This window comes from Helianthus annuus, chromosome 7, assembly GCF_002127325.2.
Source record: "Helianthus annuus cultivar XRQ/B chromosome 7, HanXRQr2.0-SUNRISE, whole genome shotgun sequence".
In the NCBI taxonomy this organism is placed as follows: Eukaryota; Viridiplantae; Streptophyta; class Magnoliopsida; order Asterales; family Asteraceae; genus Helianthus; species Helianthus annuus.
In genome coordinates this window covers 46,815,971-46,831,994 of record NC_035439.2, presented here as the reverse complement: position 1 = coordinate 46,831,994, position 16,024 = coordinate 46,815,971, and the positions used below count along the sequence as shown (strand labels likewise).

The 16,024-nt window shown below is 43.2% G+C and overlaps 1 protein-coding gene across 1 annotated transcript; it reads left to right on the top strand.

Moving 5' to 3' along the window:
- The first annotated feature begins 6,875 nt into the window (after nucleotides 1-6,875).
- Nucleotides 6,876-10,282, top strand: LOC110893511. The gene is made up of 3 exons (XM_022140617.1): nucleotides 6,876-8,379; nucleotides 8,495-9,416; nucleotides 9,517-10,282. Exons 1-3 carry the CDS (start codon nucleotides 6,876-6,878, stop codon nucleotides 10,280-10,282), a joined length of 3,192 nt encoding a protein of 1,063 aa, XP_021996309.1.
- The last annotated feature ends 5,742 nt before the right edge of the window (nucleotides 10,283-16,024 follow it).

Here is a 16,024-nt window from a genome sequence, read left to right as displayed (position 1 = left end):
ATGTCTGTGACACGAGAAAAGTTGGTGATGGGAAATCGGGTAGAGTAGATAATAATGGGAAAGATCCTCGAATGGATGATGAGGTGGTGGAAAAGGTCCCTACTGAAATGGCTGAATTTATGCGATGTGAGCGACAAAAACAATCTGAGGGGGCAAGCACTCCCGGTCACAATGGTGTTAATGGATAGTATGGCTGCATGGAACATAAGGGGTTTGAACCGACCCCTGAAACAAAGTGAGGTTCGGCTTTTAGTGTCTGAAAATAAACTTTCTGTTTGTGCTCTCCTGGAATCTCATGTGGATATTTCTAAGCTTGCTAAGGTGTGTAAAAATGTTTTCCGGTCTTGGAATTGGACATCGAATGGAGGATTATGTGATCGAGGTACGAGAATTATTTTGGGTTGGAATGCTGATGTGGTTGATATTATGATCTTGGCCCAATCGGACCAAGTCATCCATGCTCAAGTCGTCTCTAAAGCTGATAATCATTCTGTGTTTGTTTCGTTTGTTTATGCTAAGAATAAGTATCAGGAGAGAAGAACGTTGTGGGATGATCTATGTAAGCATAAGGGTTTTTGTTATAACAAGCCATGGGTCGTTATGGGTGATTTTAACTCCGCGTTACATATAGAGGATTCATTGAATGGTCCCTCCACTCCATCAATTGGTATGAGAGAATTTAACGACTGTGTTCAATATGCGGAGTTAATGGATATTAAGGGTCATGGATTACACTACACATGGAACCAGAAACCATCGAATGGTGGTGGGAATGGTGTTGGGCTGCTTAAAAAAATCGACCGTGTGATGGGTAATATGAAGTTCTTGGAATTGTTTAAGGATGCATATGTCTTATATCACCCGTTTCGGATTTCTGACCATACCCCATTCATACTTAAGATAGCTCCGTCAGCCAAGGTTCGGCCGAAACCATTTAAGTTTGCTAACTTTATTACCTCCAAGCCGGAATTCAGGTTATGCGTTGAAAAGGAATGGGCTAAGCGGGTGGATGGTTACAATATGTTTGCGGTAACCCAGAAGCTTCGGAATCTGAAGCCGTATTTGCGTAAGATTTTATTCAATCAGGGGAATTTGCACGATAAAGTGGCTGATTTGAGGAAGCAGCTTGATGATATTCAGATGTGGATTAATAACAATCCGTTAGATGCCAATCTTCGTAACATGGAAGCTCAATGTCTTAAAGAGTTTCAGACTGCAGCATATGATGAAGAATGCTTTCTTAAGCAAAAAGCTAAAGTGGAGTGGCTTTGTGCGGGTGACTCGAACACTAAGTTTTTCCATAATAGTGTTAAATGCAGGAACGCTAGAAATAAAATTCACACTATTAAGGATGTTAATGGGACTCGGTATGATGGGGAAGGTATTATGGACGCGTTGGTTGCTCATTACACTAAATTCTTGGGTACCGAGGATCGGGTTGCAGCTATTGACTTGGATGGCATTTGTGTTAATACGCTAAGTAGTGAAGGTGCAGCCAATATGGTTCGGCAAGTTACTCGAGAGGAGGTAAAAAATGCTATGTTTAGTATTGGAGTGAACAAAGCCCCTGGGCCGGACGGGTATACATCGGCATTCTTTAAGTCTTCTTGGGATTTTGTGGGTGAAGAAGTGTCCTCTGCTGTGTTAGATTTTTTTAACAATGGCAAGCTGTTGAAACAAGTTAATCATACAATTTTGGCTCTTGTCCCTAAGGTGGATACGCCGGATTCGGTGCTGGATTATCGTCCGATATCTTGTTGTAATGTTCTTTATAAGTGCATAAGCAAGATTATCACTGACAGAATTAAGGGGAGCCTGGAGAAGTTGGTTAGTATTAATCAGTCCGCCTTTGTTCCGGGTAGAAAAATTTCGGACAATATTTTATTAACTCAGGAACTCATGCATAACTATCACCTGAATAAGGGGCCGGCTAGATGTGCGTTCAAGATTGATATTCAAAAGGCCTATGATACGGTTAGTTGGAGTTTTTTAGAAAAGGTGCTTAAGGCGTTTGGTTTCCATCATAAAATGGTTGCATGGGTTATGGCGTGTGTTACTACGACGTCGTTTTCACTAAGCATTAATGGGAACTTGCATGGTTATTTTAGAGGGAAGAGGGGGTTACGGCAGGGTGATCCTATGTCCCCCTACCTATTCACGTTGGTTATGGAAATCTTATCGTTACTACTTCAGCATGAAGCCGCGTTTGGTAATGGATTCAAGTACCATGCTCAATGTGCTAAACAGAAAATTATCAACGTGTCCTTTGCCGATGACCTGTTTATTTTCGTTCATGGGGATGTGTTGTCCGTGGGGAAGGTTAAACAAGCTCTCGAGGTATTCACGAATGTTTCGGGTCTTGTGCCGAGCCCAGCTAAAAGTACGGTGTATTTTTGCAATGTTCCGTTGAATGTTCGACAGCAAATTCTTAATTTGATGCGGTTTCGGGAGGGTTCTCTTCCGGTTAAGTACTTGGGCGTGCCGTTAATTTCAACAAGGCTGATTTATAAAGATTGCAAACCTCTAGTTGATCGGATGGAGAAGAAGATTGATAGTTGGCTGAATAAATCGTTGTCCTTTGCGGGTAGATTGCAACTTATTAACTCGGTGTTATCCTCCATGCATATTTATTGGGCGTCGGTCTTTATTATTCCAGCTAGAGTTATTCAGAACCTTGAGAAGTACATGAGGAAATTCCTTTGGAATGCGGGGACGCAGGGTAGGGCGAAAGCAAAGGTGGCTTGGGTGGATGTGTGCTTGCCTAAAACGGAGGGTGGTCTTGGTATTCGGAGCATTGCGGACGTCAACAAGGCTCTAATGACCAGCCATATTTGGAGCATTGTCACTCGAAGGAAGTCCCTGTGGGTGGATTGGATCTATGACTATAAGTTGAAAGACCGTAGTTTTTGGGATATTCAACCACGTGGGAGTATCAGTTGGGGATGGCGGAAAATATTGGCCATTCGAGACATAGTTCGTCCGTTTATTTGGAAGGAGGTTAGGAGTGGGCTCCAAACGAATGTGTGGACCGATAATTGGTGTCACATTAGTCCTCTAAGCTCTTTTATAACTCCTAGACGCATTGCTCAGGCAGGGTTTTCCATGTCAGATTCTGTAGCGAAGCTGATTGATGGTAATGGGCAATGGAAATGGCCGATAGCGTGGTATGATCTTTATCCGGTTTTAATCGATTTGGAGGTTTCCCAATTAAGCCATGATATGCCTGATCGTACAGTTTGGAAGGATTTGGAGGGTAAGTGTTGTTGGTTTCGGTCATTGGAGGTTTGGAATGTGCTAAGAGTTCGTGCGAGTCTTGTGCCGTGGGTTAATGGAGTTTGGTTTGCTCAATGCATCCCAAGACACTCGTTCCACCTATGGTTGGTTATTAAAAATAAGCTTAAAACTCAAGACAGGTTGGCTGTATGGGAAGTAGGAAGTGCAACGAATATGAACCTCATGTGTTGCCCCTTGTGCAGAAATGATCGTGATTCTAGAGACCACTTGTTTTTTAAGTGTTCGTTCTCGGCTACGGTTTGGCAGCAGATTAAACCGATGGGGTTCTTGGATCAGGTTAATGATACTTGGCAATCCATTATGGATTGGATGGTGCTTCATGCCTCGTCGAAGAAGGCGGAGTATATTGTTAGCAAGTTGGTCATTGCGGCGACCACTTATTTTATATGGCTTGAGAGGAACAATTGTTTGTTTTCAAATGATCGGGCTAAAGTTGAATCTGTGGTTGGGAGGATCAAGGGGACAGTCAGGCTTCGACTTATGGGGTTTGACTTCAACGGTGATGCCAAAGTTGACAGGATGTTAAGGAATTGGGAGATCGCTGCAAGTGAACAGGAGGAAGACCCGGGTTAGCGGCTTGCTTTCGGGTGTGTTTTTTCTCGAGTGATGGGCTCGTGGCTTTGATTATTAGCTGGTCTTTGTTGTTGGTTTTTTGACTTTGTGCTTGTCTTGGGTTGTGTTTTTTTTCTTTGTTGTTTCCTAGGCTTCGGGTTGTGGAGCCTAGTTGGTATGTCATTCTGGCATACCCTTGTACTTATTTGAGTTATTTATAAAATTCACCTGGGGTAACCCTTTACCCAAAAAAAATATAGTAGGGAATGAAGTCACAGTTGCGGTTCTTCAGTTTTTCGATAATGGTAAACTTCTGAACCAGATTAATCACACTATCCTTGCTCTTCTGCCGAAAAAAGACACTCCGGACTCGGTTATGGATTATAAGCCGATTTCTTGCTGCAATGTTTTGTATAAATGTATTAGCAAGGTCATTACTGATCGGTTGAAAGGCAGTTTGGGATATCTAGTCAGCATTAACCAATCAGCTTTTGTGCCGGGGCGGAGGATTTCGGATAATATTCTTCTTACTCAGGAGCTGATGCACAACTACCATCTTAACAGGGGGCCGGCTAGGTGTGCATTCAAAATTGATATTCAGAAAGCTTATGATACAGTCTGTTGGAAGTTCTTGGAGGATATTCTGGTCTAGGTTGGGTTTCATCAACGCATGGTGAAGTGGATCATGACTTGTGTATCCACAGTTTCGTATTCGCTGTGTATCAATGGCAATTTGCACGGTTTTTTCAAGGGTAAGCATGGGCTTAGGCAAGGGGATCCTATGTCCCCCTACTTATTTACTTTGGTTATGGAGGTTTTATCGTTGCTACTTCGGCGTGCTGCCACCGGTCCATTTAAGTATCATGCTCATTGTGCCAAGGAGAAAATTATTAATGTGTCATTTGTGGATGATCTGTTTATTTTTGTTCATGGTGATGTGGTCTCGGTCAAGAAGATTAAGGAGGCGATGGAGATGTTTACCAAGATCTCTGGTCTCGTTCCAAGTCCAGCTAAGAGTACGGTATTTTTTTGCAATGTTCCTCATTCGATAAAGCAGGAGATTCTCGATATTATGCCTTTTCAAGAGGGTGACCTTCCGGTACGGTATTTGGGGGTTCCACTTATATCCTCGAGACTTCTCTATAATGATTGCAGGGTCCTTATTGAGCGAATGGAGAAAAAGATTGTTAATTGGGCTACTAAGGCTTTGTCGTTTGCTGGGGGTTTACAGCTTATTAATTCGGTTCTGTCATCCATGCACATCTATTGGGCTTCAGTTTTCATTATTCCTGCTCGTGTTATTAGTGAGCTTGAAAAGAAGATTCGGAGGTTTCTTTGGAATGCAGGTTCAGATGGTATGATTCGTGCTAAAGTAGCGTGGAAACATGTTTGCTTGCCGAAAAAAGAAGGAGGTTTGGGTATTAGAAGTATTTCTGACGTTAACAAATCGCTTATGGCTAATCATATTTGGAGTATTCTTACCAACCAGGATTCTATTTGGGTAAGGTGGATTCACGAGTACAAGCTTAGAGGTCGAAATTTCTGGGAAGTTCCGTGCAGAGGGAATATGAGTTGGGGGTGGCGTAAGATTTTATCCATCCGTAACATCATTCGTCCTCACATATGGTCGTCTATTAAAAGCGGTGCTCAAACTAAGGTATGGAGTGACATGTGGTGTCCGCTTAGTCCTCTTAGCTCGTTTATTACTCCTAGAACCATAGCTAATGCTGGTTTTTCATTACGGTCAACGGTTGCGGATATGGTTGATCAGAGTGGTAATTGGCGATGGCCTCAAGCATGGCTTGATCTCTTTCCGGTGCTAATCACAATAGCGGTTCCTCCTATTGTTCCAAATGGTGTGGATAGGTTGGTTTGGAAAGATTTGGAGGGAAAAACAGGTGAGTTTCATTCGGCTCTTGTTTGGAATACTATTCGGAATCGGGAAGAGCAGGTGGTATGGGCTGATATGGTTTGGTATTCTCAATGTATACCGCGGCATTCTTTTCACCTATGGCTGGCTTTTAGAAACAAACTTAAAACACAGGATAGACTGACTGTGTGGGAAGCGGGTAGCCATACCAATTGGAACCTGATGTGTTGTCCGCTGTGTAATTTTGATCGGGATAGTCGGGATCATTTATTCTTCAAATGTGCTTTTGCGGCTCAAACCTGGAACGAAGTCAAGAAATTGGTTAGTCTGGGTAATGTTGATGATACATGGTCTTCGGTTGTTTCTTGGGTGGCGCAGCATGCTAAATCCAAGAATGCGGATCATATTGTTTGTAAGTTATTGATCGCCGCTTCTTCTTATTATATATGGCAAGAGAGGAACAACAGGCTGTTCAAGAATAACAAGAGAACGGTCGGTCAAGTGGCTGAGGTGATTAAATGCTCGGTGCGTTTGAGGCTCATGGGATTCAGATTTCGGGTCGCTTCGGCTAAAGCAAAGGATTTTCAAGAATTGGAAGATTGAAGATAATGGAGCGGATCCGGGCTAGAGGCCAAAGTCTGTTTGTGTTTTTTAATTGGGTTGTATTGGTTGTTTGAGTTGAGGGTCGTTTAGACTGGTTGTGCTTTTGTGTGGCTGTGTTTTTTGTTTTCCTAGGCTTGGTATGTCAAGTCTAGTTGGTGTGTTACACTAACACACCCTTGTATTGTTTTGTTTCATTTATAAAATTCATCGGGGTAACCCTTTACCCAAAAAAACACCCTTAAGTATTATCTATTACATATTACATGCACAAGATATACAATTTACAGAAAAATGGCTTTTCTCTGGCTGCCTAGGCGATTTCGGCGATTCTGAAGAAACCCTAGATTTCTTGCTTGCTAATCCTCATCTTGATCGATCTGGGTTAGGTATTGGGGTTTGTCGATCCTTCTGAGTAAGGTTTTCTTGACTCTACCCTGGTTTCTAATCTTTTGAAGTCCGGATTAGGGTTTTTCGTTTCTTTTCTGTCTAGGGTTCGTAGTCGTTTTGCTTTGGCTGTTGGTTTTTCTGATCGTACATTTACGCTGCATGTTTTGTTATGACGTCTAATTCTTTCAACGTGTCTGGAACTGTGGGTAGTTCTCAAAATCCTATTAGCGAGCAGGGTTTGGAGGACTTAGGGTTTCAATCATTTACTGAAAGGCTGCATGGGGATATCTTTATCAGTTCGAAGGGCCCTAGCTTATCGAATGTCCAGGACATGCGTGACAAATCGTCGTTGTTCTCCAAGCCTCTAAAAATTGATGGCAATCCGTTATTACCGAGACGTGGGGTTGTTCAACAGGAGCCTAAGATGATTAATATCATTGATGAACTGGAAAAAGTTATTGTTCCAGTTCATGAGGACATAAATACGGCTGATCACACAAGGGGTGAGGAGCATGTGAAGGGTGCTAATACGATGTCTTATGCCGATAAGGTCAAGAACACGTCCTCGAAGAAACGGGAAGTTAACTTTAGAAGTTTGGATTCGACTGAGACTAAGCCGGATGCTGATGTGGTCATTCCTCGAGAGGTAATTCGTAAAGTTCAGGAAAAGTTTGAGAACGTTTTATATGGTTATTTTCTGGGTAATCGTCTTCCTTATCCTCTTGTGGAATATTATGCTAAGAATGTCTGGGCAAAATACGGGTTTGCTAAACTTATGATGAATTCAGAGGGCTTCTTTTTCTTTAAATTTGATTCTAAAGAGGGTATGGCGAAAATTCTGGAAGGAGGACCATGGTTGATCCGGAAAGTGCCCTTGTTCTTAAATGTGTGGTCTCCATCAGTTAGCTTAAAGAAAGAGGGTATTAAGTCAGTACCGGTGTGGGTGAAACTCCATAATGTTCCTATTGCAATTTACACCGATGATGGCCTTAGCTTATTAGCATCCAAGTTAGGGGTGCCAAAACGGCTGGATGGTTATACAGCCGATATGTGCACGGAAAACTGGGGGAGAAGCAGCTTTGCTCGGGCGTTGATTGAAATAACCGCAGATAAAGAGCTTAAAGACCAGATTGTAGTTGCCATTCCGAAGCTGGATGATGATGGATACATTACTGAAATAGTAGATGTGGAATATGAATGGAAACCTCAAAGATGTTCGTTATGTTGTGTCTTTGGACACAATGATCAAGTGTGTGGGAAGAATGAAAATAAAAAAGCTAAGCATGTGGTCGTTGATGAGGAGGGTTTCAGGATGGATAAGAGGAAGACAGCTCGTATGGGAGGGGTACCAATGAAGCAAAAACAAAAGTTTATGTATAGGCCAAAGGTTAGCAAGGCTGACCCAAGTACTTCTGGAACAAAAGATGGCCACGGGATCAAGAAGACATCGGATAACGTCCAAGTGAGGAACTCGTTTGAAACTTTATCGAAACTTGATGGGCGGGAATTGGATACTGAGATTGATAACAGGGAAAAAGTGGAAAAGAACTCAGGGAAGCACGCTAATGACAATGAGGAGGTGGTCGATTCTATACCAACGGAAACAGCCAGATTTATACGGAATGATAAACATGAAAAGGTTGCTGAGGGGGCAAGCACTCCCGGTCAGAGTGGTATTAATGGATAGTATTCTAACATGGAACATAAGGGGTTTGAACCAACCCCTGAAACAAAATGAGGTTCGTCTTATGCTTTCGGAAAATAAGGTGTCTGTTTGTGCTATTTTAGAGTCGCATGTGGAGGTTGCTAATCTGGATAGGGTTTGTAAGAAGGTGTTTAGAAACTGGAGTTGGACGTCTAATGGGGGCCTTTGTGATCGGGGTGCTAGAGTTATTCTAGGGTGGAATAGTGATATTGTGGACGTCATGACTCTGTCACAGTCTGATCAAGTCATTCATGCTCAATTATGGTCAAAAACTGATAACACTAGTGTTTTCGGTTCTTTTGTTTATGCAAAGAATAAATATCAAGACCGAAGGGCTCTTTGGGAGAACTTATGTGGCCACGCAATTTTGTGTCGGGATAAGCCTTGGTTTGTCATGGGCGATTTTAACTCGGCTCTTCATATGGAGGATTCCTTGTTTGGCACGTCAACTCAAACTATAGGTATGCGAGAGTTTTTTGATTTTGTAAAAAATTCGGACCTGCTTGATGTTAAGGGTCATGGTATGCAATACACTTGGAACCAGAAGCCGAAGGAGGGGATTGGCTTACTTTGTAAGATTGATAGGGTTATGTGTAACGTTAAGGGTCTTGATATGTTTCCAGAAGCTTATGTTATGTATCGCGCGTATCGTGTCTCTGATCACACCCCTTGTATTTTAAAGCTAACCAAGGAGCCTAAAGTGTCTAAGCCGAAGCCGTTCAAGTTCGCGAATTTCCTTACTTCTAAACCGGATTTCAGAATTTGTGTTGAGCGTGAGTGGGTGAAGACGGTTGATGGGATCGCTATGTTCTCGGTTATCACTAAGCTAAAGAACTTGAAGCCAGGTCTTAGGAAAATCCTGATCCAGCAAGGAAATTTGCATTTAAAGGTGAGTGAGCTGCGTAAAAAGCTTGATGAGATCCAAAGATTGCTAGACAAGAACCCTCTTGATGTGGTGCTTCGTAATAACGAGTCTGATTGCCTAAAGGAGTTCCAGATTGCGGCGTATGATGAGGAGTGTTTCTTGAAACAAAAATCAAAGGTTGAGTGGCTTTGTGCTGGGGATTCGAATACGGCTTTTTTTTCATAATAGCCTGAAATGCAGAAACGCTAGAAACAAGATTCATTGTATTCGGGATTTGGCTGGAACCCGATATGAAGGGGATGAGGCTACGGACGCGTTAGTTAATCACTACGCGAGTTTTTTAGGCACGGAGGATCAAGTCTCTAGCATGGACTTGACGGACATATGTATTAATACTCTTAGTCCGGAAGTGGCGAGTAATATGGTCAGACAAATTACTCCTGAAGAAATTAAAAATGCTATGTTCAGCATTGGTGAGAACAAAGCTCCTGGTCCGGATGGATACACGTCTGCCTTTTTCAAGCATGCATGGGATATTGTGGGGACTGAAGTTACAAAAGCGATTCTGGAGTTTTTTGATAACGGTAAAATTCTGAAACAGTTAAATCATACAATTTTGGCTCTGATTCCCAAAGTTGAGACCCCGGATTCGGTCTTGGACTACCATCCAATCTCTTGTTGCAATGTTCTCTACAAGTGTATAAGTAAAATTATAACGGAGAGATTAAAGGGGTGTTTGGAGACTCTGGTTAGCATTAATCAATCTGCGTTCGTACCTGGTAGGAGGATTTCGGACAATATCCTCTTAACGCAAGAACTGATGCATAATTATCATTTGAATAAAGGCCCGCCAAGGTGTGCTTTCAAAATTGACATTCAAAAGGCGTATGACACTGTTAGTTGGTCATTTCTGGAAAAGATTCTTTGTCAGTTTGGATTGCATAGAAAGATGGTGAACTGGATTATGGCTTGTGTTACCACGGCTACCTATTTTTTTTTTGGGTAAAGGGTTACCCCGGTGATTCTATATATTCACAACCAAAAAAGAACAAGTGGAGTAGAGAGTCTACACCAATTCAATCATGGGACATGCCCCATGAGAGTAAACCAGGAAACAAAACAAAGAACCGACAAAACCATGTCAAAAACACCTAGACACTCATCTAGACAAAAAGCATTAAGCTACAAAAAACTAACTAACTAGCCTCCATCATCTTTAGTTTCGGTTGCAATATCCCAATCCCCAAGCAGCTTCCACACCCTAGCATTGTTCTTTAGCTTAGCTCCCATCAACTTGTATCTCACAGTTTTTAGAATAGTATCTTTTACCATTTCGGGTGGACGCAGTTGGTTTCTAAATAATCTAGCATTCCGCTCTTGCCAAATAGTATACGCAGCAGCCGCAACTAGAATCTTCGCCACGTAAACCTCAACTCTCTTTGACCGAAGCCGGGCACATAACCATTCGATGATATCCACCCATCTCGAACCCACGGCCGCCATCCCCACTTTACCTCGAATCATATTCCAAACTTCATCTACCTATTCATTGAGTATAAACGGTAATCTTCATGGTTTTTTTAAGGGGAGAAGGGGGCTTCATCAAGGAGATCCGATGTCTCCTTATTTGTTCACTCTTGTTATGGAGGTGCTCACCTTACTTCTTCAACATAATGCTCGCTCAAGCACATCTTTTAAGTATCATGCAAATTGTGTGAAGCAGAAAATTATTAACGTCTCTTTCGCTGATGATTTGTTTATTTTTGTTCATGGGAGTGTCTCTTCAGTAAGCAAAATAAAGGAGGCGTTAGAGTTGTTTACTAATGTTTCAGGACTGGTTCCGAGCCCTGCGAAGAGTACGGTTTTTTTCTGTAATGTTAGTCATTAGGTAAGGCAGCACATTCTCAACATTATGCCGTTTCAGGAAGGCATTTTGCCTGTTCGGTATCTTGGTGTGCCGCTGATTACCACGAGGTTAGCGGCCAAGGATTGTAAGTTGTTGGTGGATCGTATGGAGAAGAAAATCGATAACTGGATGACAAAGACTCTTTCTTTTGCGGGCAGGTTTTCATGATTCCGGCCCGTGTAACCAATGAGTTAGAAAAGTGTATGCGTCGTTTTCTTTGGAATGCGGGTAATAATGGGAGCGTTAAAGCGAAGGTGGCGTGGAACGATATATGCCTGCCAAAAGCGGAAGGTGGATTGGGTATTAGACGAATTGCGGATGTCAATAGGGCCCTCATTACTAAGCATATTTGGAGTATTCTCTCGAAAAGAAACTCTCTATGGGTGCAGTGGATCTATACTCATAAACTGAAGAATCAGAATTTTTGGGAAGTCCAGTGTAAAGGTAGTATGACGTGGGGTTGGAGGAAGATTTTATCTATTCGGAATGCGGTTCGGCCGTTCTTTTGGAGCATTATTCGGAGTGGTATGCAAACGAATGCGTGGAGTGATAATTGGTGTCATTTGAGTCCTCTTAGGTCTTTTATAACACCAAGACATATTGCGAACGCGGGTTTTAATCTTCAATCTACGGTGGCAGAGTTACTTGATGAGAATGGGCAATGGAAATGGCCCCAAGCATGGTATGATATTTACCCGGTTCTGATTGGGTTAACTGTTAATCAACAGAACTCCCAGTTAGCGGATCGAATGGTTTGGAAGGACTTGGAGGGTCATGATCAGCATTTTAGCTCATTGGAAGTGTGTCACACCTTACGGACACGTGACATTCCAGTTAAGTGGGCTAGCATGATTTGGTTTAATCAATGTATTCCGAGACACTCATTCCATTTATGGCTGGTGATAAAAAACAAGCTCAAGACACAAGATCGGTTGGCGGTTTGGGAAGCGGGCAGCGAAACAAACCGAAGACTCATGTGTTGTCCCCTTTGTAAGCATGGTACGGATTCTAGAGATCACTTATTTTTCGTGTGTAGTTTTGCTTCACAAGTCTGGTCAAACATAAAGATGCTGGTAGATATGGATAATGTTAATGACTCGTGGATCTCTATTGCGGACTGGATGGAACACAACTCGGAATCCAAGAGTTTGAAGCACATCATGTGTAAACTAGTGCTAGCGGCGTCATCTTACTACATATGGCAAGAGCGGAATAATCGGCTTTTCACGTCTACGGAGTGTACGGCTAAACAGGTGACCGAGAAAATCAAAAGCATTGTCCGACTTCGGATAATGGGCTTCGAACATAAGGGTGATGTGGATTATCGACGGACTCTTACAAAGTGGCAGATCCTATGTAGGGCATCGGATGAAGACCCAGGCTAAGGAAGATGCTTAGTGTTTAGCGTTTGTAGTAATTGTTTGTTTTGGTAGTGTTTGGGCTTTGTGTCTTATTGGTTGAACGTTTGTTGCTGGTCTTGTTTTTCTTGCTGTCCTAGTCTTGGTATGCCAAGTCTAGTTGTGTGTGCTATGTCAGGCACATGCTTTGTTTTTATTGGTTATTTATAAAATTTACCGGGGTAACCCTTTACCCAAAAAAAAAAAAGATATACAATTTACAGTTTCATCACCACATTCAAGTATTTGTCTAATCATTCATAAACTTTATCAAATCCAAAACGTATACAGTTACAAAGCAAACCAATTGTGCAAGTAAACACTAAACAAGCAGTGAACGTGCAATAAATGCGAAAGTGGAATCTCGGAAACTCGACTTGTCACATTATCCCCAACTTGAAAGAAATTTCGTCCCGAAATTTAGCATGTGGTTACTGAGGAGGCTAGGTAAGTTGTATCGTTTACTGGTTTTCCTGGGGTGTCACATCATCCCCCCGTTGATTTGGAATTTCGTCCCGAAATTCTGCAGTAGTAGCTTCAGCCTCAGTAGTGGTTGCGTTGGTTTCGAATAACTGGGGATACTTGAGTTTCATTTGATCTTCACGCTCCCAGGTGAACTCTGGGCCGCGACGGGAGTTCCAACGAACTCGAACAAGAGGGACTCTCGTGTTCTTGAGGACCTTAACATCCTGGTCCATGATTTCAACAGGTTCCTCGATGAACTGTAACCGCTCGTCGATAGTGAGTTCCTTCAAGGGAACTATGAGGGTCTCATCTGACAGGCACTTCCTCAGATTCGACACGTGAAAAACATTGTGAACTGCCCCGAGTTCAGCTGGTAAGTTTAGTCTGTAGGCCACCGTGCCTATTCTTTCTGCGATTTTGAAGGGTCCGATATACCGCGGATTGAGTTTACCTCGCTTGCCAAAGCGAACCACACCCTTTCAGGGTGAGACTTTAAGTAAAACCTGGTCCCCGACCTGAAATTCCAATGGCTCCCTACGCTTATCCGCATAGCTTTTCTGACGGTCGCGAGCTGCCGCCATACGTTGTCGTATTTGTGGCAATCTTTTCCGTGGTGTCCACTATAAGTTCTGGACCCGTGATCTGACTATCCCCCACCTCTGCCCAACAGAGAGGTGACCGGCATTTACGCCCGTACAATGCCTCGAATGGAGCGGCTTGTATGCTGGTGTGATAACTGTTGTTGTATGAGAACTCCACCAAAGGGAGATGCTTTTCCCAGCTGTTGCCGAAATCAATAACACATGCCCGAAGCATGTCTTCTAGAGTTTGAATCGTGCGCTCAGACTGCCCATCCGTCTGAGGGTGATATGCCGTGCTCATGTCTAGCCGCGAGCCAAAAGCCTTGTGCATTGCTTGCCATAGTTCTGACGTGAATCGTGCATAGCGATCCGAAATGATAGAGGTGGGCACCCCGTGCCTTGAGACTACTTCTTTCAAGTATAAGTCTGCTAGTGTGGAAAACTTGTCTGTTTCTTTGATTGCCAGGAAATGAGCAGACTTGGTGAGTCGATCCACGATCACCCAAATAGTATTGTTCCCACACTGAGATCTAGGTAGGCTTGTAACAAAATCCATGGAAATTTCCTCCCATTTCCACTGTGGTATCTTTGGTTGCTGAAGTAAGCCTGCTGGTTTCTGATACTCTGCCTTGACTCTTGCACAAGTCAAGCACTTGCTGACATAGGTAGCGATGTGGGCCTTCATGCTAGGCCACCAATATGTAGTTCTGATGTCGTGGTACATTTTATCCTACCCTGGATGTACCGAGTAGCGCGATTTGTGAGCTTCGTCCATTACAGGCTCGCGTAAGTCTCCATAAAGTGGGACCCAAATACGCCCCGTTACATAGTAGGCGCCGTCTTCCTTCTGTTCTAATCGTTGCCTTGAGCCGCGTAGGGCTTCAGCCCTAACGTTTTCCGGTTTCAATGCTTCTATCTAAGCATCTCTTATCTGTGCTGGAAGACTAGACTTAATGGTGAGCTGCAATGCTCGTACGCGCTTAGGTGTAGTGTCTTTCCGACTGAGGGCGTCAGCCACAACATTGGCTTTGCCTGGATGGTACTTGATGGCACATTCGTAATCGTTCAGTAGCTCGACCCATCGACGTTGACGCATATTCAATTCCTTCTGCTTGAAGATATGCTCGAGACTCCTATGATCGGTGTAAATAGTGCCCTTGGTATCGTACAGGTAGTGTCGCCATATCTTAAGCGCAAAAACAACAGCTCCCAGCTCTAAATCGTGCGTCGTGTAGTTTCGTTCATGAACCTTGAGTTGGCGCGAAGCATAAGCAATAACTTTATCCCGCTGCATCAATACACAACCAAGCCCCTGTATCGATGCGTCACAATATACCACAAAATCATCCTTTATATTTGATGATGGTGGTTGAGGATTATGTTTGTGTTTTACTTTGTTTTGTCTACTAGATGTCTTGTCATGATGTAGTAGACTAGGTTATGAGGTATTATAGGTCTTTGGTTTTTGTTTTGATTACATATATGGGGCATGTCCTGTATATGAATTAGTGTGGAACACATCCTCACTACTTGTACTTAATTGCGGTTGCATTTTAATAGATTCACCGGGGTAACCCTTTACCCAAAAAAAGCGGTTTCCTGGGAATTACCCCAACGATAAGTGACACCCTTCTGTGTCAGCAATGTAAGCGGCTCTGCGATCTTGGAGAAATCTTTGATGAATCGTCTGTAGTAACCCGCCAAACCCAAGAATTGGCGTATTTCCGTTGGTGTACGCGGTGCAGGCCAGCTCCTGATCGAATCTACCTTGGATGGATCAACATGGATCCCATCCTTGTTTACCACATGGCCTAGAAAGTGGACTTCACGAAGCCAGAAGTCGCATTTTGAAAACTTGGCGTATAGTTGTTCCTTTCGAAGAAGTTCTAAGATAAGCCGTAGGTGCTGCTCGTGTTCCTCCTGACTCTTGGAGTAAATCAAAATGTCGTCGATGAATACGATGACGAACTTGTCTAGATAAGGCTTGCACACTCTGTTCATTAAATCCATGAAAACTGCAGGCGCGTTCGTTAACCCAAATGGCATGACAAGAAACTCGTAGTGACCGTAGCGAGTTCTGAATGCGGTTTTGGAGACGTCCTCATCCCGGACTCTCAGCTGATGGTAACCTGACCTTAAGTCTATCTTGGAGTAGTAACTCGACGCTTGCAACTGGTCGAATAAGTCGTCTATACGCGGAAGAGGATAACGGTTCTTCACCATCACCTTGTTAAGTTCCCGGTAGTCTATGCACATCCTGAAGGTACCGTCCTTCTTTTTCACGAATAACACTGGAGCTCCCCAAGGCGAAGAGCTTGGACGAATAAAGCCCTTTTCCAAGAGCTCTTGTAGCTGCTTTGACAGTTCTTCCAGTTCGGTTGGAGCTAATCGATACGGTG